At 36.6% G+C, this 26119-nt stretch overlaps 1 protein-coding gene across 3 annotated transcripts in view; it reads right to left on the bottom strand.

The window, feature by feature from the left end:
* C2H1orf21 (chromosome 2 C1orf21 homolog) overlaps window positions 1-26119 on the bottom strand; it is a 266665-nt gene that overhangs the window by 4991 nt on the left and 235555 nt on the right. For 2 of the 3 annotated variants that reach the window (XM_074222218.1, XM_074222219.1), the window contains exons 5-6: window positions 21926-21986; window positions 5-20793 (exon numbers count right to left, since the gene is read on the bottom strand). In XM_074222218.1, coding sequence (XP_074078319.1) covers window positions 20695-20793; window positions 21926-21986 — 160 coding nt within the window. In that variant the 3' untranslated portion in view covers window positions 5-20694. Of the gene's footprint in view, window positions 1-4; window positions 20794-21925; window positions 21987-26119 lie in introns of those variants that run through there. The other variant, XM_074222220.1, reaches the window with a different exon arrangement.

Here is a 26119-nt window from a genome sequence, read left to right as displayed (position 1 = left end):
TTGGAGAAAAGGAAAAAGAAAAAAAGGACATCACATGATTAAGAAACTCAATGTAGAGATAAAAACCCCCAAACAGTCAACAAACATAAGTGCTCACCATAAGCCAGGCATTGTGCTAAGGTGTTGGGAATGCAAAGACAAAGAAAAACTGGAAACAGTCCATTTGATTAGGCAATCAATCAATCAATCAATCAATCAACAAATGTTAATTAAATACTTACCAATGACCAGGTACTGTGTATGGAATGGGGAAATACAAGCCCAAAGGATGAAACCATATCTTTTCTCCAGGGGCTCACATTCTGTTGAAGTTCTCACATCATACTTCCCTTTAATAGTGCAAAGTGTGTTTACTACCCAGATTACACTAACTAGAGCATAGTAGAAACTCAATAAATAGTCACTGATGAGTTAATTCCAGAGCTCTAGATGCCTTAAGTTAATGGAGTCAGCCTAAATAACTGCTGGGGTGATTTGAGTATGAATGCTACTATAAGTTTTCCTGAGAAATTCCAAAAGGGATCAGTCATTTAAGAAACTTATATTCATCAGAAAGAATATTTCTCTCCAAAACTTGAACAAAACTTGCTAACATAAAGAATGCTGACACCCCACAGCTTTCATTCCTATGCTGAAATTCAGTTTAATATAGATTTGCTCAGAGAAAGTCCTGGTTCTAATTAATCTATCATCTGCTATATAGATGGGGCAAGGGACAAGAAAGGGGGGAAGTTAATAATGAAAACATGTAATAATGGGCATTGGAGTAATTTAAGAGGTTCTTTTCTTCAACCCCTTGTCTTAGAGAGGAAACAAATAAGTAAACAAGTTATTTGCTCAAAGTAACTGTAAATAGATTGGAAGTAACTAGAAGTATATGATACAACTGAAATCCAAACCCAAGTCTTTGGGTTTGAAATCTACATTACTGAATTCTGCAGAAAGAAAGTATTCTTTGAAGGAACAGGACTGCTTTATAAAAACTGAACATTTTGGATGAAAGTATTTCTAAAGTATATTGTACATGTCCCTGATTTATTCAATAAAGAACACAGAATCTTTTTTTTTTTTTTTTTTTTTTTTTTTTTTTTTTAGGTTTTTGCAAGGCAAACGGGGTTAAGTGGCTTGCCCAAGGCCACACAGCTAGGTAATTATTAAGTGTCTGAGTCCGGATTTGAACCCAGGTACTCCTGAGTCCAGGGTCAGTGCTTTATCCACTACGCCACCTAGCCGCCCCCACAGAATCTTTTCTAAGTAATTCAGTTACCTTATGAACATTATTTACTGTAAAGGTGAACATATTTTAAAATTAAATGGTTACAGACTAATATAGCTTTTGACTTCCCCAAATTTAAAAAAAATAATAATTTTCTCTCCTTCCTTGATCTCATCTGTCACTTTTTGCCTTTCTCAGTGTGTCTAATTTTGTCAATATCCCTCTCATTTTTTTTATAATTGACTGCTTATAACTATACTCTGCAAGGAAGACCAAAGAATCAGCAAACGTTCACTAAGCTTGTGCAATGCAAGTGATCTACAAAACCTAAAAGAAACCTGAGAAGTTTATGTTCTGCTGAGGAGGATAACTTTTCAATCAACTAATCAATAAAGGAAAAGAAAATTAGTCCCTCTCCTCAAGAAGCTTATATTCTAACAGAAAATATGTACCAATAGAGGTTTAGGTTGGGGTGGGAAGGTAGTGTTCTTAGCCTTTTTTGGACCCTTTTGGCATTTTGGTAAAGCTTATAGATCTCTACTCAGAATACTGATTTTAAATGAATAAAATACATAGGGTTACAGAGGAAAGTAAAGGTTAGTAAAAAAAAAAAGACATATAAAAATTCACAGAACCCTTGAGATCTATCCATGGGCTGGGAGTTGGGAGTGTCTGGAGATACTAGACTAGCTTGTGATATTTATTATTTAATTAACTCATCAAATGAGTTATATTTATAAAGCAATTTATAAACTTAAAGTGCTAGATAAATGCAAGCTATTATTATTATTAGTAGTAGACGTATCAGTGTATGAAAACACCAGGGAGACAACTCCATCTAACAGTGTAGGTCAGCACCTTCTTTTCAGTGACTTATGACTTGCCCCTGGTAAGGACATATCAGAGAGAGGTCTTGAACTCTGGTCTCACTGGCTTCCAGGCAGCCTCTCTCTATACTCTACAATGTTGCTTCTTTTAAGGAAGAGGTTCTTTACCTGGGATCCCCTAGATCTGCTGATAGATTTTAAGCAGTGTTTGTTAACTTGGATGGAAAAAATGCAGATTTTAATATAACTTGGTTTCCTTTGTAAGTCTATGTATCATATTTTATGCATTTTAAGACAACATGATAGTAAGAGGGTTCCATAGGTTTTACCAGACTACTTACTATATGACATAAAAAGGTGAATACCCTACTTTATAGTGACAAACAAAAAAAAGACAAATTAGCTTGGCAGAGGGAGGAAAGAAAGGTATTACCATTTGGGTTGGAAGGAATAAAGAAAAGTTTCATGTCAAGGGTTGCATTTGAACCAAGTCTGGAGGAAGCTAAGGATTCTAAGAAGCAGAGATGTGGAGGTGGTACATTCCAGGCATGGGGGATCTCCAGTACAAAGGCAAAGAGTTGAGAGATAAGTCTTGTGTAGGAGGCATAGTAAGAAGGCCAGTTTGGCTGGACATAAAGTGTGGGAAGGGGAGTAATACCTTTACTTTAATGGAAACGTAGGTTGGGGGTCAACAGTGAAGGCCTTAAATGGTAAATAGAAGAATTTATTTTTGATCCGAGAAGTATTAGGGAATCACTGGAGTTTGTTGAGTAGGGAAGTGGCACGGGAGACCTAAGAGAACAGAGAAAGCTTCATGGTAGAGGTGGCATTTGATCTAAGTCTTGAAAAAAGGATAAAAAATTCGGAGAGACAGAAATGAGAGTGCATATTTTAGGATTTGGGAATCAGCTTCTGCAAATGCATGGAGATGAGAGGTAGGATGCCAATTTTGCAGTTCACTTTGGCTAGAACACAGTGTGTATGGAAGGGAATATTATTTTAAAAGGCTGGCAAAATCCTAAAATCTTATGAAATAGATGGTTAGGAACATCTTATTGATCACAAGGAGCAAAAGTGGTTTCATTAAGAATAGGTTGTGCCAGACTGATGTCATTTCATTTTTCCAATAGGGCTATCAGACCAGTAGGAAGTTGGCTTCAAGTAATCAATATCACCAACACAAGACTAGTTAGCTGAAAAAATATCTGGAAGCTTAGGTGATGGACAAATTCATGAGTCAATAATGGAATATGGCAATATGAAGCTTCATTGATAAGGCAGACTGTCTAATGTAAGGGAGCTTATAGCCTTTCTATACTCTGTCTAGGGTAGAATGGATCTAAGTATCATGTTCAGGATCATGCAAGATTTTAGGAAGGATATTAATAGGTGGAAAGTATCCAGAGAAGAGCAATAAGACGTGAAAGGTCATAGGAGTCATGACACAGAATAATCTAGTAACAATTACAGCTATTTAAAAATGGAACTGTATGTTGTGGAAGGAATTTTTATTCATACATAGGCTGAACAGGACTGCTCCTCTGACTCCAAACATCAGACTGGATATGTAAGTAGAAGATCTGGGTTAACACCTGGGCTCTGACACATAATGATTGTGTGACACTGGGAAAGTAATTTTCCCTTCTCGGGGTCTTAGTTCCCTCATTTCTGAAATGAGATGGCTGTACAAGAAACCTTCTAAAGCTTTTTCCAGCTTTAAAATTATGATCTTAACTGTGATTCTGAGACATCTCTGGATACAGTTAGCGAGTACAGAGAGAAGTCATCTGGGAATGGTTTTATTGATTTCATGAACTTTGAAAAGTTTTGAAAGAAAGGAAGATCTTGGTTTGCCAAAAGAAGGAAAGGCATCCCAAGTGGAGGAATATATCATGTATTTTCTATTTCAGTTCCAAAGCAGAAGTGGTGCCCTTCTGCACAACTTTCTTAAGACTTTAGTTGTTTCAGTTGCATTCCATTTTCATGACCCTATTTAGGGTTTTCTTGGTAAAGATGCTGAAGTGGTTTGCCATTTCCTTTTTCAGCTCATTTCACAGATGAGTTAAACTGAGGCAAATAGAATCAAGTGACTTTCCAAAAGTCACATAGCTAGTACATTTCTGAGTCCAAATTTGAACTCAAGTCTTTCTGACTGCAGTCCCAGTGCTCTATTTACTGCATCACCTAGCTGCTCTCATAAGACTTTAGTTAGAGACTTTCATTGGGCAAAATAAGCAATGGAACTAGTGTTTTTTTCCTCAATTGCCTATTGTGTACCAGGCTCTTATTATGGTGGCTATTGCTAGATAGTGCAATGGGTAGAGCTCCTGCCTTGAAGCCAGGAGAATCTGAGTTCAAATTCCACCTTAGGCACTTACTAGCTGTATGACCTTGCAAGGCACTTAACCCTGACTGCCTCCCATCCAAAGTCATCTTCAATCATCCTGATCCATATCTGGTCACTGGACCCAGATGGCTCCGGAGAAGAAAGTGAGGCTGGTGACTGAGCACAGTATCCCCTCAGTCAAATTCAATTCACATGCATGTCATGTCATGGTCTTTGACAAGAAGGAAGAATAAGCATCATCAAAAACATTATTTATGACTCAGAGCATATTTAAATATAATCTGCTGATCATGTCAAAAGTCATATCTCAACTCCTACTAAAACTTTCAAAAATGATGTTTCAGATGAGGGACTATATACAGTTTTTAACATGCAGAGACACATAAACAAGGATCAGAGAAAATAGTCATTCAGTTCAATGACTGAATCCTAGCTGCAGCAGGAAAGCAAGATAGTGGGCTGAATTATAGGTGCAATTTTCAGTTATATAAAGTGATAAATGTTTTGTCTTTTGGAGATTAGGCCTATGATATAATCCAAGAAGACTGTAATTTTGAATTATTGATCACAGTAGCTTCTAAGAAATCATTACTGGTGTTTTGTTCTACAATTGTCATATCTAGATTGGGAAATTCCTTCTGAAAAACTGGTTATTTCCTCTGGAATTTATGGACCTAAACTGAGGGCACTGGGAATTTAAATGACTTGCCTCTGTTCACTGCGTATCAGAGGTAAGATTTGAACCAACTGGCTTTCAAGGCGAGTCCTGTATCTACCAGATCATGCTGCTTCTCAAGGAATTGTTACTTCAATTAAAATTATTGTTTTATTATTATTAATAATAACAATGTAAATGCAAAGCAAATTGAGCGATAGGCTTGGAATCTGAAAGCCTAGGGTTCAAAATCTCACTGGAGGCACATAGCTAGCTATGTGACTATGAAGTGCCTCAAGGAGCAATTTAGGATTTACAATGAATCTGAATTGCTTCCTTATCAGAAGTGCCTCACATTGATTAAATCCCAGATTCTGAATGTATTCCTACCCTAATAACTGCTATCATTCTGTGCAAGACTGAAGACCAGTGTAAGGAAACATGAGAGTTGCGGCAATGGAGACCTTGAAAGAAAATGATGAAATGGAAAAGCAGGGCTGGGGATGGTTCTGTAGTTTTCCTGAACAGTATGACAAACAAATGAAACACCAGCAAGGTTTTTGGAAAGGATGATTCAGCCACCCAGAGGGAGGACAGGCAGGTTTCTTTGACAGTTTCTAGCAGAAAGAGTAACCCTGACTTTGCCAAATGGCACAATGCTCATTCATTCTAGCTTTTAGGGGCAGTGAGTTTGGATCTGAAATGGTGGCTTCATCCCTCATTTAAATTAAAAAAAACTCAACACACAGTGATGAAAAAGAGAACTTTAAATCCACCAGCTGTCAGAAGGCAGAAGGTGGGAGAAAAGCTAGTTTTGAAGATAGACAGAGATTTCCCTAGCTTAATTCTCTAGCAATTCCTCTCTTCTCCTCACCACCCCCCCCCCCAAAAGGGGAATAGAAAATAGAACTCTTTGTAAAAAATGTTTCAGGCATTCAAAATAAGTGACCATGGGGCACAATCATCTCCTTGTGCAAGGCACACACTGGTTAACTTCACCAAATTCAAAGGCGACTTTCTGCAAGGGAAGTCTTCACAAATCCTGGGCAAGCTTGAAGAATGGAATCTCCTAATAAGTTGGACAAGGAAGGGTTGTATTAAGGAGCTGTTAGTGCATCTGGTTATGATGTAGGAAAAGGAGCATTTGAGTTTGGAGTCAGAAGACTCAGCCCCAAAGAACCAGAGCTATCATTTATGAGTTTGCTGACAATTGATAACTGAGCCCCAGCTCAATGGCGGCAATAAGGCTTCCATTACTTTCCTCTCAGAGTTATTGCAAAGATCTATAGTACTATTGTGAAATAACTATATAACTGGTTTCCTTTGTAATCTTGTGTATTTTATGCATTAAATATATTATTTTGAAAAGGGGTCTTTGGCATTTCTAGACAGTCAGAGGAATCTACAACCCCCAAAAGATTAAGGACTTTTGATCTAGTTAGTCCTCCCTCTTTTACAGACAAAGAAAATAAGGCTCAGGGAGGGAAAATGGCTTGCCCAGTGTCACATAGCCAGTAATTTCCTGAAGCAGGATTTATACTCAGCTCTTTTGAGTTAAGCCCAATGTTCTTTCTACAAATCCACGTTCTCAACTCTGGATTGCTGCAGAGCCCTACCCTAAGGGGAGAGGATAGTGTCAGTGCCAGACAGTATGTCAGGGTAATGACCATCCACTTTCCATTTCCACTAAAACCATACCTGTGAGATCACAGGATTTCTGGGATACAATCTGCAGCCGGATTTAATCAGCACAATTACTGCAGCAATGACTTGATGCAGGGCTTCAATGGGCAATCTCCCTCTCTTTCAACACAAATAACAGCCTATCTGCCAGCCCTCTCTGCATGTGCTCCTTCTCTTAGAAACAACAATGAATTTGAAGCTCTAGAAAAATCTACTGCATTTAAACTCTTTCTTCATCCAGAGGAACCAGACCAAGCTCATTTCATTCTTTCCCTTGGCATCTGTGATGAGGAACTGGAATAAACAAGCAATAGGAAGAGAAAGGGGAAAAATGGTCTGTGAAGCTGCAGGATTGGCACTGTGTGATGGGAAGCAGCTGGCATTTTCAGGCCTTAAGGCACAAAATTCAAAGCCAAAGGAAGCAGCAGGATACAGTGCAAAAAGAGCTGGCTTGAGAGTCAGAAGACTTGGGCTCTCGTTTAGAATTTATGATTGGATAAGTCATTGCACCATTCTGAGGCCCATTTTTTCCCATTTGGAAAATGGTGGTGGTGGGTGCTGGACTAAATGAGCTCTAAAATACCTTAGCAATATGATCTTCTCTGACTATTCAATATATATACTATACCAGTTAGTTAAGTTTTTTTTTTCCCTGTCTTATTGTAAAATTAGAGCGGCAATTAAATTAAAATGGCATAGAGTATGGCAGAGCTGACTTTGGAGTGAATAGGGACTAGATTCCAGCCTCAGACACGTGGGCCAAAGCTGTCCCACTCCCTAACTGCCAACTCTGAAGGTGCAAGGCAGGACTGGTATGACTGTTCCTTGGATGAATGAAATCACAGGTCAAAACTTTTAACAGTAAGCCTACTAAGATAATAATGGCTTTTAAAAGTAGCAGACCCCACCTCAAAGCTGGAGACAGCAGATCAATCTGTACCTAGGGAGCACTTTTCTACTGCTTTTTAGTTAACAACCCAAACAACACATTTATAACAACAGTTTTGAGAAAATGTTGAAAAAAGGGGAAGAAATAATTAGGTTATGTGTTAAAGTCTCCTCCCTCTGCTTACTTCATTAGGAAAATCAATAGAGGCATTAATGGCAATCAACTACTCTAATGAGTTTTATTCTAATTAGTCTCAGGCATTATTATTTCAGTTGGAAAAGATCTCATTTTTAATGAGATTCAAGAGTGTGACAGTCACTGACTGTTTCTTGGGCTACTGAGTAATAATGATTATGAAGAAGACCAAAGAAACTCATGAGACCACCTACTAAGGCATGGAAGGGGATGCATTCCAAGTTGGAAGAGGGAGAGGGCACCTATCAACGAATCCCTGAAACACAAAGAAAGAAAACACTTGTGACAAAAGGACTTTTCATTTTCAAGACACAGAATAAGGATCAACTAACTAGATGTAGTATTAAAAAAGGGGTGGTGGTGGAAAGGATTTTCACCATTTACCACTACAATGGCACAAGCAATGATGGCTTAGTCCTAATGGAGAAGAGGCATCAGAACAGGAGGAAAGACCTCATAGAGAAAGACCACCGATGGTGAAATTCATCAGGACAACAAACACATAACTTTGGAGACTGATTAGAAGGTGGTTTTCAGAGATTAGGAGTGTTCAGGTTAGTTCCTTCTGGTCAAGAGTGGTTTCATTTTTTTACTTTCGTATGCTCAAAACTAGCACATGATAAATGCTTATGAGCCAGAAGGGGAGAAAGGTTTCCACTTTTTGAGAGGGTGCAATTCTCATCTTTGGCTAGGCTTAGAATTCTCTTTTGAAAAGGAGTATTTGTTAAGATTTCCAGGCTATATAATGGTTTGGCTCAATTAAAGGGAACAGAGGGTAGCATATTTTAGTTTTAACAGGGACTGATTTGGTTCCCTTTTTTTGGAGTCTGCCTGCTTATGTCTTCCCAAGAGAGCCAAGGTAAATAATGTTCTAATACTATGAGGCCAGGGAGCAAATATTCAGATTTTTAAATGAAATATACAGTAAAGTCTTTGCTGGAAAGAATATTAGATTTTGAGCAAGAGGACCCCCAGTTTGAATTTTGCCTCTGTCGTTTAGTACTTCTGTGATATTAGGCAAAGCACTTAACCTTGCTGGTCTTTAGTTTCCACTTGTGTAAAATTGGGGAGGTTGGCTTAGACAATCTGCCAATGCTAAGCCTGGGATCCATGATGAGTATGGTTATTTCCTCAGAGAACTATGGCTTTATCAGACCTGGCACTATAATTGCCTCTTAACAGAGATGTGTTTTTCATATAAGGTATTTAGAAATATCTGTTCTAAATTAAGCCCATCATATGCTAGAATTTATATCAACTTATAAGTATACACAAGGGATATATCTACTTGGTGAGGTTTCAAAGGAGTAGAGTACAGCTACCAGTTGTGGAATTTTGACTGAATGCGACTAATTCAAAACCCCTACACCTGATGGTATCACAGAGCTGAGGTACCTTGGTGACATGGGAAAGACCTACATCTAAAAGATCTAAGGTCTTCCATTGTATCCAGGTCAACACCTGTCATCCTGTCCCTATTATGTTAGACTACTGAGTTCAGATGGTTCTGGAAAAGATAGTGAGAATGGTGTCTTTGAACAGTACTCTTTCACTTTAATCCAAAAATTATGTGTAAGTTATGACTTGATGTCATGGTCTTTTTTGAGAACAAAAGACAACAGCAACTTTACTGAGATTCATACTTAAAGTATTATTATTATTATTATGATTATTTTTCAGTTTTTGCAAGGCAAATGGGGTTCAGTGGCTTGCCCAAGGCCACACACTTCGGTAATTATTAAGTGTCTGAGACTGGATTTGAACTCAGGTCCTCCTGACTCCAAGGTCGGTGCTTTATCCACTGAGCCACCTAGCTGCCCCCCCATACTTAAAGTATTATTAATCAAGAATGATCTTGAGATAAATTTATTAATCTTTTGAAGTTCATTTGAATGAAATTTCACTTATATTCCCAAAGAGGAGAAAAGCAAGAGAAAAGTACACACAGCATAATTTGCTTTGGTCACACACCCTCTCTGGATGGGTCTCAGTTCTAGAGAACTCTTCAACTAATAAGAGACATATTTCTTGCTTGAATGAATTCTTGCTAATGAAATTATGTCTAATCTTCAATGCCTTCTGGAGGAAAGGATATTACTAAATATGCACTCAATACTAAAACTACTGTTTTAATAAAACAGAATAATAAGTTTTGCCTTTAAGAAGCATTTCATAGTTAACTCATAATAGGGTCTACCACATCTCCTGCCTCTGGGCACTTTCTCTGGTCTCCCCACCTTTTGTTCCTCCTCATTTCTACCTCCTGGCTTCCTTGGCTTCTTTCAAGTCCCAGTTAAAATCTCTCTTCCTTTTGTAAGCCTTTCCTAGTCCCTCTAAGTGTTCCTGTCACTACTCTGTTGAATATTTCCAATATATCCTGCCTATAGTTTGTGTATATACTTGTTCATATGTTGTTTCTCCCATTAGACTGAGAGTTTTTGAGAGCAGTAACTAACATGAACTTTTAAAAAAAATTCTTAATGAATGTTCATTGACTAGAAACATCACTGAGAGCTCACAAGAATCTATCAAAAGCCCCATAAAGCACCTGACTCCAGGGCTGGTGCTCTATCCATTGTGCCACCTAGCTGCCCCTGTAAACTCTTTTTGACCAGAGATTATTTGATTCATTAGATCTACTTAGCTAAACGGCTGGAACATAATAGGAATTTATTAAATAACTGTCTCAACAAGGTCCCTTTAAAGTGTTGTGCTGAGATTCTAGCTTAAATCCCACAAGTTGAATGCTCTTTCCATAGCCCCACAAATAGGGGTATCTAGGTGGAACAATGAATAAAGCATCAGTCCTGAAGACAAGGAGGTCTTCATTTCAAATATGACCTCAGATACTTGATACTAGCTATATGACCCTAGATAAGTTACTTAACCCCAACCACCTTGTTCCCCTCCTAGCCTTCCAAAAAGAGATATAATTCTAGTACCTATTATTCTGGTACTTGGTGAGTGAATTGGAAAAATAAATCATGTGGTTTTGAAGCCAAAGAAAAATACATTAAAACATTAAAAAATACAAAATATACCACAAGCTGGTCAAAAAAAATCCTAAAGGGGCCAACCCAAATTAACTGACACTGGGCACTGTTTAGCAATGTGAGGTTTGGAATGGTAATTCAGTCTCAGCTCCCTATGACACATGATGAGTTAAGAACATATTTTACAAAAGGATATGATTTTTAAAAAGCATGGAAAAAACATTTTCAACCTCAAAGATCTATAGTTAGCCCCACACTGCTTAATTTAAATTCCTTAGGCTTTACTAATAAAACTGACTCCCTGCTCATGTCTACCTCTAATCTTATTAATCATTATTTTCCAACATGCCTACTTTGCTCTGGCATGGACAGATTACATATCGATCTCTGAATAAATTTCACTCATTCTCTTATAGATCTGTGTTTTCATCAGCTGAGAGTTTCCTTTAAGAATGTACATCAAGGGGCAGCTAGGAGGTGCAGTGCATAGAATACCAGCCCTGGAGTCAGGAGTACCTGAGTTCAAATCTGGATTCAGATACTTAATAATTGCCTAAATGTGTGACCTTGGGTGAGTCACTTAACCCCATTGCCTTGCAAAAACAAAAAACAAAACAAAACAAAAAAGAATGTACATCAGAATTCATTTATGCCTGCCCATCCTATGTGACTAGTCCATCATATCTTCCCAAAAGTTCACCACAAGAGGTTTACCCAATAGGCAAGAGACCTTCTCACTAATTAGTCTTTATTTGACTACAGGCAAATCACAACTTTCTAGGTCCCTATTAATCACTTAACTTTCTAGATTCCTATTAATAAAATGTAAGGGATTAAACTAGATGGTCCCTAAATTATTCAACTCTAGACCTGTGATGCTATTATGAGTTTAAAAAATTCTTGGTCTTGGTACAACTTATCATAAACCTACAAATGAGTAGTTTTCTTAATTTGAATTTACTACAGTCACACCTTGGCATTCACCAGCAACCTTTAGCTACCCTCTCCTATTCTTCCCCATATGGACATGATGGGAAAACATCATTATGTTGTCTATGAATAAACTTCAAAGTGCTATACAAATGCCATTTTTTTGTTTTATTTTTTATTCTGAACTCCCCAAGAACTAGGACTACAACTATTTTTGTATATTGTGGAAAGAGCATTCAATTTGGCTTCTTTTGCTGAACTCAAGTTAGAATCCTAGTTCAGCAACTTAAAGTGATCTTGTAGGCCCTATGGATATTTTTGTTATTTGGGGTATTCATTTCTTTTAGGCTTCATACCTGATTATTCTCCCATGGCTGCATCACCTAATTGCTTTCAGCTGGAGAGTGAAGCTATCATTCTTAGTGACCAGTATATAATCATATTTCACTACAGTGAAAGGAGATTCTTACTATTTAAAAACACTATTACTACCGAGAAGACATTTACATAGAAAATGTTGAGTAGGGAAAAAAGGGACAGAAAGAATGTGCCACACAATTCCTACCCCTTGTAATTACAACCTAATTAGACTGGCAGATGTAACATCTTCCCTACAAAGGAAGAGAAGGAAAATCTCAAGAAAGGAATAGAGGATAGGGAGGCGATAGAAACTATGATGGTTATGATCACAAACAAAGCTGTAAAAACTGCTTCAATTGAGCAATAGATTTATCTTTTTAATTATGAGGCACCCAGATAACTTCCAGAATGAAAGGTGCACACTATATAGGTGGTCACTGAACAGAGAGTAAGAGAATAGCTCTGCTGTTTGAACCTATAGAATGGTTGGACAAATCACTTAGTCTCCAAGGGTCTTGAGTTTTCTCATGGGCACAAATGGGAGGCAGCTAGGTAGTGCAGCATGGATAGCTAGGCCTGGAGTTAGGAAGACGGAGGTTCAAATCTTGTCTCAGACACCAACTAGCCGTGTGTCCCTGGGCAAGTCATTTAAACTTATTTTCTTTGTTCCTTTAGCTGTAAAATAATCTGGAGAAGGAAATGACAAACCACTCTAGTATCTCTGTCTAGAAAACCACAAATGGAGTCATGAAGAGTCAAACAACACTGAAAAATAAATGACTTAAAAAAAAACCCCAAATGAGAGAGTTGGATTTGGTTATTTCTAAAGTTCATTTCAGTTCTAAAGCTCTATGAATTTGTTTAGCTTCTAATTACAAAAGAAAAATAATTGTGTCTTTAGAGAGAAAGCAAGCATTGTGTTCCTTTCTATTTTGATATATATGGATCAAAAGAAGGTTCCCTTGGTCTTACATAAAAATAAAACCAGGAACTATAGGAAAAGTCTGAAAGCTTAGACATGCTGGGAAAATTCTTACCCACTAGGCTAGATCAGGCTAAAACTTTTGTAACTTTAAATGATTTTGTTTAGATAGTAGAATCCTTCCAATTAGAATGACCTTTACAAATAAGCTGTGACAATTCTGGGTCAAGACTTCTTCAGACTTCTTTTACTTGATGACTCAAAATGTCATATTACATAAAATTCAACTAGCAGGGTCACATTCTATCATCATTTTATATGTATTTATAAGGATCTCATTTTATTTATTGATTGATTGCAAGGCAAGGGTTAAATGACTTGCCCCATGTCACACAGCTAGGTAAGGATCTCTTTTTGTTTTTACAACCTATCAGGTAGCTACTATTAATACTGCCATTTTAAAGATGAGGAAAGCAGCTGGGAAGGAATAATTGACTTGTCCAGGGTCACACAGCTAGCAAGTATCCAAGATAGGATTTGAAGTCAGAAATTGCTGCCTTCAAGGTCAATGCTCTTACTTCTGGGCCACCTAGCTGCCATATTCCACAGCTGTGTGATAGAGGCTTTTTTGGGGAGGGAGGGTGAGGTGCTTGTTACTAAACAAAACAAATGCTTGAGTTTTGTTTGTTTTTTTCCAGTAGGGAAGGAATAAATCTTTGTGCTGAAGCATTTGCATGTGCTTACAAACAATGACATGCATTTACCAATCTGCTGGCAAGGGATGCTTAGAGGCATGTGAGGCCATGGGACAGCCGGTGGCAGCCATAAGATCCATAACCTTGATGTTTTGGGTTTTATGCCAGAGATCTTATTTCCCTATGAGGTGACAGTAACCAGCTCATTCCATAAATGCTTACAACACACACACACACACACACACACACACACACACACACACACACACACACACACACACACACACTTCTGCTCAATAGAAGGTGCCATAGAGTAGTTTCTAATTCTTTGTAATTGTAGACCAATTTGCAAAACAAAAGAACTCTTGGATTCCTTGGGTGCTCTTGTTTAGCATTAAAAAAGGGAAAGTAGTACCCCATAGTGCTTGTTTGGGTAACAGCTACAGAGGATATTCTTCCCTTCTTCCCCATCCCTCCAATTCTACCCCCTCCCTTTGAGTGCTTCTTGTAAGTGGACTTTTTTTTTTTTTTTTTGCAAGTGGACTTTTAAAGCTACAAGAGAAAATAAAACCTGAAAACTTTGGTGGAACATGCATAAATGACCACCCAGTAGATGCTCTTAAATCTTTAGTCTCCTTGGGTTCAACACTTTAAGACCTATCCTATGATCTCAAGGATACACAGAGACTTTAGATGGTTTCCATTGTCCAATCTGTGTCTAAAGAGAAATTCCTTTAAAAACATTGCCAATAAATAGTTATCTAACCCAAGTTTGAAAACTTTTAGTTGGGGGGGAGAGAACTTGCTACTTCTTAAGGTGGCCTAATCCATTTTGAGACACTTTTAATGGTTAGGGAAGTTTTTTACCAAACTGAGCCTGTATGTATTTGCCACATTTACTCATTGCTCTGAAGTCACAGAATCATGGGATCACGATTTGAGGCCATCTAGTCTAATGCCCTCATTTTACAGACAAGGAAACGGGCAGGGAAGTTAAAAGACTTGTCAGAGTTAATCTGTGGCAGAAGAAAAAAAAATCCCATCAGGACTTGAATTCAGGTCTTCTGATATAAAAAAACCAGCATGTTTATATTTAAGGGTGAAATAAAGGGAGTAAGACTAATAGCAGAATCAGGACTAGGATTAATGAAAGCAAAAGGATTAAGAGTCTAACTCTTCAAGATGGTCTGGCAGGCAATGTCAGGTGAGGCAGGGAAGTTCTATTCAGTGTTTTCAGGATCAGAGAATCAGAAAAATTTGTTGCCAGCAATGATCCAGCTGATAAGTAGGGAAGATGGGATTGGAATTTAGGTTCCATTTGCTCCAAATTTTCTATATCAAACAAGTATTGCCGCAAGATAATTAACCTGTTTCCTATTGAGAATTATTTCATATAATTGTCTTCATCTTTATAAACTTTAAAACTAGGAAATGAGATAATTCTCACCACTACTACAACTATTTCTGTTGTTCAACATTTCATCATGTCCAACTCTTTGTAATCCCATTTGGGGTTTTCTTGGCAGAGACATTGGAGTGGTTCATCATTTTCTTCTCCAGCTTATTTTATAGATGAAGAGACTGAGGCAAAAAAGGTTAAATATTTTGCCCAGGGTCATAGAGCTAGTGTCTGAGGACAGATCTGAACTCAGGTCTTTCTGACTCTTGGTCCATTGCTCTATCTACTGTGCCACCTAGTTATATGAGGCAACAAATGATCAGGGATATCAAAACCAGTGGGATTACTGTAGGGTAGTCCTTTATTGTGTAGAATTCATTAAATGCTGCCATACCTATCTGGCAGGTATGTCTAATTCATAGCCTGTATGTAAGCTGCATATGGTTCTCAAAGTTCATTCAAGTGGACCATATTACCTTTTATTCACTATTATTCATATTTAGCTTATTCATTAGTTACACTGTAGTAAAAAATAAATATTAAATTCTATATGTGGCCTTTGACAAGTTTTTGTTGGGTGATGTGGCCCAGAAGAGCTAAAAGACTGGACACCCATGTTTGAACACTTTATCCAAATGACAAGGTTTGCCTACTGAACAGACTACATTTGGGTATACTCCTTTTTTTTGGCGAGGCAATGGGGTTAAGTGACTTGCCCAAGGTCACACAGCTAGTCAATTATTAAGTGTCTGAGACCAGATTTGAACTCAGGCATTCCTGACTCCAGGGTCAGTACTCCATCCACTGTACCACCTAGCTTCCCCCGTGTCTACTCTTAATAGGAGTGAAATAATTTGATTCAACAAAGTAAAAACTAATTGAGAGTAACAGAAAAAAATCTTACCACAGACACTTTAATAAGTACTATTGCCAATCATACTTAGAACATGCAGAAACATTTTAATAACTACGCTTAGAGCAAAGATCAGTATATATAAAAGTTAGTATGGGCACTTAGTTTCATGAAAATGAAGCATAAAACTGAAGTTTGCTGAAATATAACCTTATATAGATCTTAGTTAGATCTGCAAAACAGATACAATGGAATTTTACAGAGGGCAGAAGGGAAGATAAACATTTACACATCAAAGATCAGATAAAGGAGGAGGAGGAAGATCTGCATCAGGTAAAATTATAAACTAGTCAGTAAATACTAGGGATAAAGCTGGAATTTACAAACTAACCATAACTATTAACCTGGAGCTAGTTATTTGTCATGCTCATCTTAAATAAATAGGGGTAATAAAGCTGAGCCAGAAATTCTCTTATCACTAACCAGTTAAACTCTGATCTAAAGTTTGATGCCTCAGCTAAATTTTGCAAGCTCTGGCAAATGATGTGACTTGCTTCCCTCAAGCTAATGACAACAATAGAGTCAAAACAGAAATTTTTTTTCCATGATAAGACTATCATAGAAGTAGTATCAGGAAGAAACCAATCCAACTTAGTTAAATATTTTAATTATGTAATGCATTTTATAAAGAAATGTGCTTTACTGCTTCTAAGTGTATAAAGTATTTGAAAAAAATAGGGATGTTATAAGACTCACTTTAAGGCAAAGAGTTGTATATTTACTGAAAAGTTTACAAAAATACTGTAATAATGGAATTTTAAAGCCCTCTGAGGCCTTTTGGTACTTTCCCAAGTGAGCAATTTTGCAATTCATGTTCTGAGATTCCATTGATTGCAGAACATTCTATTTACAGACCACCATCAGCCACAAATTCAACAGCAAAAGCATTTAATTAAGATGCGAAGCTTTTTTTTCCATACACAAATGGGAAAAAACTCTTACAGGCTTTAAGGGGTGAAATCTAATATTCTAATAATATTCCCTAATATCTTGAGTACTGTATAACTTAGACAGTGTCTTCAGACTACCTATATACTGGTAAAAAGTGAATATTTAGAGTTGTCGGTCTCTTGGAGTTCCATGTAAATTTTTCAGGGCATGTAACAGTCTGCAGAAATTTCTCTGCTGGTTCTGGGGTCAGCAGAATACCCTTGGGACTCTAGGTAATACTATAATATAAACTTCCTTCTCTGTCTTTACATTCTGAATGGAGCTCACAGTTTGCCTTTATATTTCTTCTTGCTCTCACAACTCTGTTTAAAAAAATAAAGCTCCTGTCTTTCTTTTATGAGATCCTTTCATCTCTTTTCCAGAAGAGGGTGGCTCAAGGGATATAGAGTGTTGGACTTGGAGTTAGGAAGCCCTGAGATCAAATCTGGACTCAGAAACTTATCAGCTGTGTGACTCGGAGCTTTAACAATGCCTCAGCTTTTTCATCTGAAAAATGGGGACAAGAATAACCCCTACGTCCAAGATCATAAGGCTCAGATAAGAGATTTATAAAGAGTTTTGTACACCTTACAGTGTTCTATAAATGTTAGGTATTTTTTTTCTGAATCCTTTTAGAATTCCTACCAGTCATAGTCCAAATGATGCATCTGCTCAGTAGCCAGACACGGTCTTCTGGAAATTGTCCTAATGAGTAATTTTGTATCATAGGAAATGACATCTTGGGAATTTCTTTGGCTCACGTCACAACATAAGTATAAAACATGGTCTCTAGTCTGGAACATTATTGTACAATGAACTAAAATAATTTTAGAAGCTTTTTCTCCCACTTGAAGTAGTCAAGTCAGTTATTTGTTCCTCATGTGTCGATCTAGTCACGTCATTCCTGTGATTGAAAAATTTCAGTAGTTCTCTGTTGTCCAGGAGTAAAATTTAAACTTTTTTTGGTTGGCATTAAGTTCATGGATCATGTCTTATTTAACCATTTTCCCTATGTACCTTAACATAATGCTCTGACTTTAGGCATTGTTTAATAAGTTAATAAGTTTAATAAGGAATCTCATGAAAGAAAGATAGAAGTTTTATTTTTTAAACAGAGTTGTAAGAGCAAGAAGAAATGTAAAGGCAAACTGAATTGCAGTCAGAATGTAAAGACAGAAAAGGAAGTTTATGTTTAAGTGAATGGAATAAAACAGTCATACTTCTATTCTATATACTCTAAAGCTATGGCCCTGAACCATCACTACTTCTGAATGAGAGGGCTTCTATTTTACAAGACACCACTAAAAGTTATTACCATTCTAATTTCTTGGTACAAATAGTGTTTTAAATAGAACAAGCCAGAAATATCCAGGAAGGAGAGCTGAGTGGTCAAGTTTCAAGCTGTACCCTATAAACACTCAATAAATACTCAATAAAAGAGGGAATGAATCCAAGGAATGGTTGGTAAGTCTCCCAAGGCTCATTCAATTTAATTTCAAATTGATTTAAAGGGAAGAAATTGAGTTATGTGACAAGGTGTGGAGCAAATGAAAATTTAAAACTAAGGCTCAATTACTCATAATTTAGCGCACATGATAGAGACTCAATCATGTTAGTATATGTATATGTGTCAAAAACATATTTACATGTTTATATGTCTTTATCTATCTATCTGAATATCTATCTATCTAGGTATATTCCTTGGACTTCATATTATTTTTTTTCACATTTTTAATATTGATGGTTTGTTCCCTTCTATACTTTTAAGCTTTGTTAGTGTAAGGATACATTTAAATTCAGCTCTCCAAAATGCAACAAACAAATTTAGTGAATTGCTATCAATCCATATGGAACATAGACATAAAGCTTAAAACTGCACCATGACTTTTGGGACACTTTGTATTTGAGAATGAAAAAAGTTTGGGAAGGTCATTTATAGAAACCTAGAGGTACATTTCAAAGCTCTGGAGTGATATGATGCTTTAAGGTCTAACATTAAGACAACAGATGTTTTCTTTAGTAAGAACTAGTGAAGTTCTCTTCTTTCAGTAATGGCAGTTGAGTGATGAGGGGGGGAAAGAAGAGAAGGTAGTCTAATATTTTTTTTTAGGTTTTTTTTGTAAGGCAAATGGGGTTAAGTGGCTTGCCCAAGGCCACACAGCTAGGTAATTATTAAGTGTCTGAGACCGGATTTGAACCCAGGTACTCCTGACTCCAGGACTGGTGCTTCATCCATTGCACCACCTAGCCATCCCTGGTAGTCTAATATTTTTAATGACCTTTTTTCTTCAGGAATGATGATAAAATAAGGGCAGAGGTGTGAAACTAGTTACTAATATGACATTCAGGATTAGAGGAGAAACAGAAGATAAAAGACAGAAGCAACCCCCATGAATATGCACAGATAGACTAACATTATACCATAATTCTTTGGTTTAAAAATCCAGGAAATAGTGGGGCTAGGATCACACTTTTATGCAATCTACAACTACTGTCTATCTAGAGAGTTTCTATTTAAGAGCTAGTCAGGTCACAAATTTTTTTTTCCATTTTAGATGTATCTCTATTCTTCTGCCCAGATTAGAAAAAGGTCCTAAATCATCCTGGAGCAATGACTCCACAAATAAGGAAACAAAATGTAATTATAGCTTGGAAAAGCTTTCTAAAAATGAGTCTTTAAATGCCTAATCATATTCTTTAAGTTTTTAAAAACTTTATTTTTGTTTTAATTTTTATACAATAGTCCTGCCTACCAAGCAAATCTATTTATTATCAGGAAGCCAAGCAAAAACAGTAGAGAATGGAAGACTTTGTTGAGGGGTAATAGGCACTTTCTCCTTTTCTTGCACTTTATTAACAAAAAGGTTATTAGTGTAGGTGAAAATGACCAGTCTTTGTGTTGTAGGAAACCTGGCAACTGGTTTGTAGATTTATAAAAGTCACACCTCTCAACTGGGAAAAGCCATGCTCAGTTCACTAGGGGCAACACAATATTCCACTATAGTCAACACAGATATTCAGAGAAAAGTATTTACATACTTTCATGGAATAGATCAGACATACTCAGTTTTATCTATGACCCTCCTCTATTCTATACATCACTATAATTAGGATGGTGATCTGGAGAAATGTTCAATGGTTATTTATTGGTGGTTCATAAAATGATGAATTAGAGGAGAGAAGAGGCAGCTGCTCGCTGGGCTGTCCATTTCACAGTGGGGAGCTCTGCTCATGAATAATTGAAATCCAAAGCTTCTTTTTAGCACCTTTTGTGAAATTATGAATCGCAACATAGAAATTTATGAGAATAACAGAAATAAAAATTAAAATTAAGTAAATTTCTCAATTAAATTAAAACAAAGATCTCTCATCCATAATGTTTTGAATTAAAGGACAGACCCTTCCCCTCAATGAATATATATCAGTTTTATAAATCATACTATCTCAAACTGATTAACCGCTTCTTAAGTCATATTTCTACTGGTTTCTCTTGAAATTCAAAGGCTAAATTTCAATTTAGTATAATGCTTGTCCTTAAAGGGCACTATATTCTACTTTGTTTACATGGTTAGAATAAAGTGCTAATGACATCAAGGTCATTTATCCTAGTCCCATGGGAGTCAATTAGATTAGTTCCATGCTCTAGAGAGACCACATTCCTAAAGTTGGCCAGTCACTTTTGAAAATGTGTGCCCTAGGGGTGGCTAGGTGGTGTAGTGGATAAAGCACTGGCCTTGGAGTCAGGAGTACCTGGGTTCAAATCCGGTCTCAGACACTTCATAATTACCTAGCTCTGTGGCCTTGGGCAAGCCACTTAACCCCATTTGCTTTGCAAAAACCTAAAAAAAAAAAGAGAGAGAGAAAATGTGTGCCCTTCTAACAGGATTAAAATTCCATGGTAGATACTAGAGGACTGGGCAAGCAAAATGTTGAATCCAGAAAAGGGCTGGTGAGTTTTGGAGTCCTCAAAGACAATAAGAAAGATTAAAAAAATCTGTTGATCCAACATTTATGAATACATTCATAGCAATATTTCTTATGGTAGCAAAGAATTAGAAATAAAGTGAGTGACCATTGATGGGCAATGGCTGAAGGAACTTTGGCACAGGAGAGTAACGGAATTGTATTTTGCACTGAGAAATGAAAGATACAAGAAGTTCAGAGAGGCATGAGATTTATATGAATAAAGGTAGAGAAAAATAAGTAGCTACAAGAGAACAGTACATGAAATAACTACAACAGCACAAATGGAAAGGTACCTGAATGAAAGTCTGAATAATTGAAAAGTCAATGTTTGTCCCACAGAGCAGAAAACTAATCATATCAGCTAGGACAGAAAGCTGTCTGTTGTAAGATATAGTAATTGTACTGGATGGTTTAGTTTAACTGGTTTTTCTTTGCCATTAAAAATTGGTTCAATCTGAATAAGGTGGGGCAAGATTTTCTCCAAGAAATGACAAGAACATGTTATAACATATAATATGACATAGTAATAACATGATCACAGATATGGATATAGAACCAAGTATACCATTGTCATGCTTCATGGACTCTTATGTCAGGAGATAGTTAAGCTTTGTCCTCAAGGACAAAGGTTGTTTTTTTTTTTTTGCTCCATTTTATATTGTTAACTCACCACAAGAGGAAAAACATGAATCCATAGTCCTGTAGACAGAAAGCGATCAATGCTTAAAAGTAAAACCAGAGGTTTCAAGAACAACAGGAGGCCCTCATAGAAGGGCACCATTATTAGAGATTGTTCAATTCACAAATTAGTTCACAGCCACATTCAACTTTTTGGCTTTAACCCTCAGCTCTCATGTCCTTACAAAAATATCAGTGCAACAACTAGCTTCTGTAGTAATTCATGGGAAAAAAAAGTCACTGAATTTTAATGTAACCCTAAATCACATTAAAAAAGCCCCAGTTTATTCCTTTCAAAGTACATGAAATATTTATTTAACTTCATACCTTTTCAATTTTTTCATCCAGCATTCTGAAGAATTCTTGTTGGCTTTCAGAGATGTGCATGCTGAAACACAAAAGTGATTAAGTCCTTATTAACAAAAGGTTTCCCAAATTAGTAACCTCAAATTAACTTCTGATTCACTCAAATACCATTCACACTAGGCTTTTCCCCCCATTTTGAACTTGGTGAACTACAGGCTTTAAAGGGAAATTGATGATGAGATACCAAACTCATCTTTTCTCTCTTCATCAAACATGACCCTCCATGTCCCATGCCTTTGTGGACTAGTCACCCCATTTGCCTGGAATCGACTCCTTATTTACTTCTACCTCATAGAGTCTCTCTTCTCTCAGAACTACTCAATCTCTGTCTTCTGCAAGAAGCCTTTCTTGATCTTCCCAACTGTGCTACTGCACTTTTCTCAAACTTGTATTTCACTACTTGGTTTTTTTGTATTCATTAAGTCTATATTTATTGTCTATATTTTTTATCTATTCTTGTTTTCCTCACTAAAATGTACATTCTTTGTAAGTAGAGATTGGTTCATTCTTTGTATTTTTATCCCCCAGGACTAGTACAGTGTCTGGGACACAGGTGTTTAATGCTTATTGATTGACTGATGGGTGGTAAAGCTTCCAGGTTTTGTTTTTTGAACCTGAGATACAAGGATTTTTTTTCAAAGTGTATGTAAGAACCTCTCAAATAAGACTTAAAAATGTGAAAGTTATTACCTAATAGAGGTGAGAGGGAAAGAAAATCTCATGGAGGAGGTATCCTTTGAATAGAGAAATTAAGAGAATATTTTGTTGGTTCAAAGGAGAGGTAATGAGGTTCTTAGCTAGGTAGTGGCTATAAGAGTGAATAAAAAAGGGACAGATTAAGAAATATTGAGAGAGAATTGAAAAGATTTAGTCACTGACAGGAAATGGAGTGAGAGGGAGACACACTTAGATCCAGTGAGCATGAATTTCATTAACATGGAAATAAGATCTAAAGATACTTTATGTGATTTTATCATCATTTACAAACTAGGAGATAGGATTTCCCCTAAAATCTATAGCAGTTATTTGCATGAACATTGCAGGGAAGTGAGAATTAACTCTGCCTTTAAGTAAACACATCTGTTTCTAAAAAATACTTAGGGAAGCCTTCTATGGAATGCTATGATCCAGTATGTGTGCATCCTACAGCAAAAGGAAAATAAAATCTGATAATGACATTGAAGAGTAGATTTTAGAAAAACTGAAAGCAGCATGATAATATCTGTCCTTTGTTCTCAAAGAAGACCATGACATCAGGGAGGTGATGCCATGACAAGCACAGGAATTGGAACTGAGTGAGGGGGTATTATGTTAATTCACCAGTCTCACCTTCTCCTTCTGAGCCATCTGGGTCCAGTGGCCAGATATGAATCAAGATGACTGAAGAGGGCCCCAGATACCAGGCGGTCAGGGTTAAGTTAATGCTCAGCTAAATGAACTGAGAGAACGACAGCTAAGAACATAAATACAACTCATGGTACACATGATGAAAGTAATAACATTTTCCTAGGATAACAAATAATATAATAATCATAATAATAATGATAATGATAATATAATAGACTATTAGTGCTGGGGTAGAGCATCAGGCCTGGAGCCAGGAAAACCTGAATTCAAATTCAGCTTCAGTCACTTACTAGCTGTGAGACCCTGGGCAAACCATTTAATCTTTGTTGGCCTCAGTTTCTTTATCTATAAAATGAGGATAATAATAGTACCTACCTCCCAGGGTTATTACAAAGATCAAATGAGTGTAACAATGATAATGGAAACACTATATAAATATTAGCTATAGTAATAATCAAGGCTAATAATGTACAAATCATTTACAAAGTATATTATACAAATTATCTCATTTCATTCTTACTATAATTCTATGAGGTAGGGGATATTTTGCAGTTTTTCAGATTAGGATTCCCAGAACCAGAAGGAGAAGGGGGATTGTTATCACTATATAGGAAAGTTTTGGAAACTCAGGAGTCATCCAGAGTTTGTATCAATCAATCAATCAAAATTTATTAAGATTTCACAATCTAAAGGGGAGAGACAATAAACAAGTTCTATATAGGATAAAGAAGAAAGAATTAAGAGAGGGAAGGTAATAGAGAATTAAGAGGGGCTGAGGTTAGGGTTACTTGTAGGAGGTGCAATTTTAATTGGGACTTAAAAGGAAGACAATGCAGTAAAAAGTTGGAGTTGCAGAGGGAGAGCATTCCAGGTGTGGAGGTTAGTGAGAAAATGCCTGGAGATGGAGTATATTGTCAGCATCACTGGATTGAAGAGCCAGGGCTAGCTTTGTGACAACTTTGAATGCCATTTCGTATTTGCTCTTGGAAGCAAAATGAAGGCCCTGGAAAATGTTTGCTGACTAGGTGTTTACCCTTTTAATGAACTAATTTATTTTTGTCCCAGTTTAGCTATTTGGGATGGAAATTTTGCTAAAAGCTGTTATATACTTCCCTGTCTTTGTAAACAGAATTTAACCTTTTCTTGAAGGTTAGGTTTACTTATTATTTTTTGATGACTCAGGAACATTAATTATTTATGCTAAGTTCTAATAATCATTATATCCCCTTTACATTCTGGAGGTATACAGAACTGTTTGCCTTTGTATTAACATGTACAAATTTTTGGACTTTCTGAGTCATTTTTTCTGCTTTTTGGAGTTCTTTCATCACCTCCTTTTAAGTTTCAAGCATTTATTTCTTTTTGCTGTGTCTGCCTGCAACAGTCTTTCTCCCTCAATTGACCTTAGAAACCAAAAAACAAAGTTTGTTAGGTTAATATGATATGATATGAGAGGTTCTAAATGAGAGGATGTATTATGAGTAAAGTTCTTGTGCTTTGGTATAGGGATGCTCAAATACCTATTCTGGTTACTGCCAACTTTTATGGGTTTACTTTCTGGTTCTTCATCAAGCATGGTAGAGTAGGAGCAATATCCTAACCCTTATCCCCATGTAATTGAGTGTCATTTCCCCTTAAAAGGGCTAGAGTCCATTCTTGGGACTTGATTGGCTCAGGGGATTAAAGGTTCAGGTTGTTGACATCCTTTCCTGGTTGTCTGAGGATAAGTGTTGAAGAATTCAGATGCTCTCTAGATGCTGGGCTGGTGATAATGATTGGAAGTTCAGGAAAAGGAGCTTTGTTCAGGTGAATCACCTCAAAGTGTCCTCAATAACCATAATTTATGAACAACCTCTTGCTATGGCTAAACAAGTCTCATTTTGTTAACTGGTAAATAACCTACAAGTATCTCATTTCATTCAATAATTGAAATAATCAGGGAACTGTGTCAACATCAGCCCAGAATACTTGGTGATTATTTGTGTATAACTATAACACACAGAGAAGAATATACTTGTAGGTATACACAAAACATGCACATACATGTATACATTACATACATGTGGTATGTTTGATCACATGTTTATATGATCGTATGATAAATATCTGTACTTATAAAATGTTAGCTCTGGTATCCAAAAGAAAAGGATGCAGTATATATTTGTATATTCACACACACACACACACACACATACACACAAAACCACAAATTCTTATACCTCTCTTTTTTTTAAAAAAGGATCATGCTATTTTCCCTCTCCCTCCTAATGAAAGTTTTTAGAAATTCATATTCATTATTTAAATTTACTGGTTATTATAGTGCTCAGCACAAAGAAGAAGCCCATCAACTTTTTTCTGCTGACTAATTTTGACTGGTTAAGCACCTAAATGCAATCATTCAATAAATCACATGGAGTTAACAGGTGTAGTAGACAAACTGTTAGATTAGGCACCAAATATTTCTGTCTCCAACTAGCTGCATGACACTGGACAAGCTACTTTCCCTAAGTCTAATATCTTATCTAATCTAGAAACATCAGTATTTATTAAGTGTCAATTATATATAAAAAGGGTTGCCAGAGTTAAATAAAAACCAAAAAAAAATAAGTCCCTCCTTCATGAAGCTTATACTTTCCTGGGCATTCTACTGAATTACACAATCTTTAAAATGGGGGGGGTGAAGTAGATGATGTTACTGGTCAAAATTTCTTGAATGAAGTTAACTTCCATTGGTACCATGTTCTCATTACCACTAAAGATAGTAATAATAACAAGGCACCATGTGCATTCTGTAACCCAAGACTGAAG

The sequence above is a fragment of the Macrotis lagotis genome, chromosome 2 (genome assembly GCF_037893015.1).
Source record: "Macrotis lagotis isolate mMagLag1 chromosome 2, bilby.v1.9.chrom.fasta, whole genome shotgun sequence".
NCBI lineage: Eukaryota > Metazoa > Chordata > Mammalia > Peramelemorphia > Peramelidae > Macrotis > Macrotis lagotis.
The sequence above is the reverse complement of the archived record's forward strand: the minus strand, read 5'-3'. Positions and strand labels throughout refer to the sequence as shown.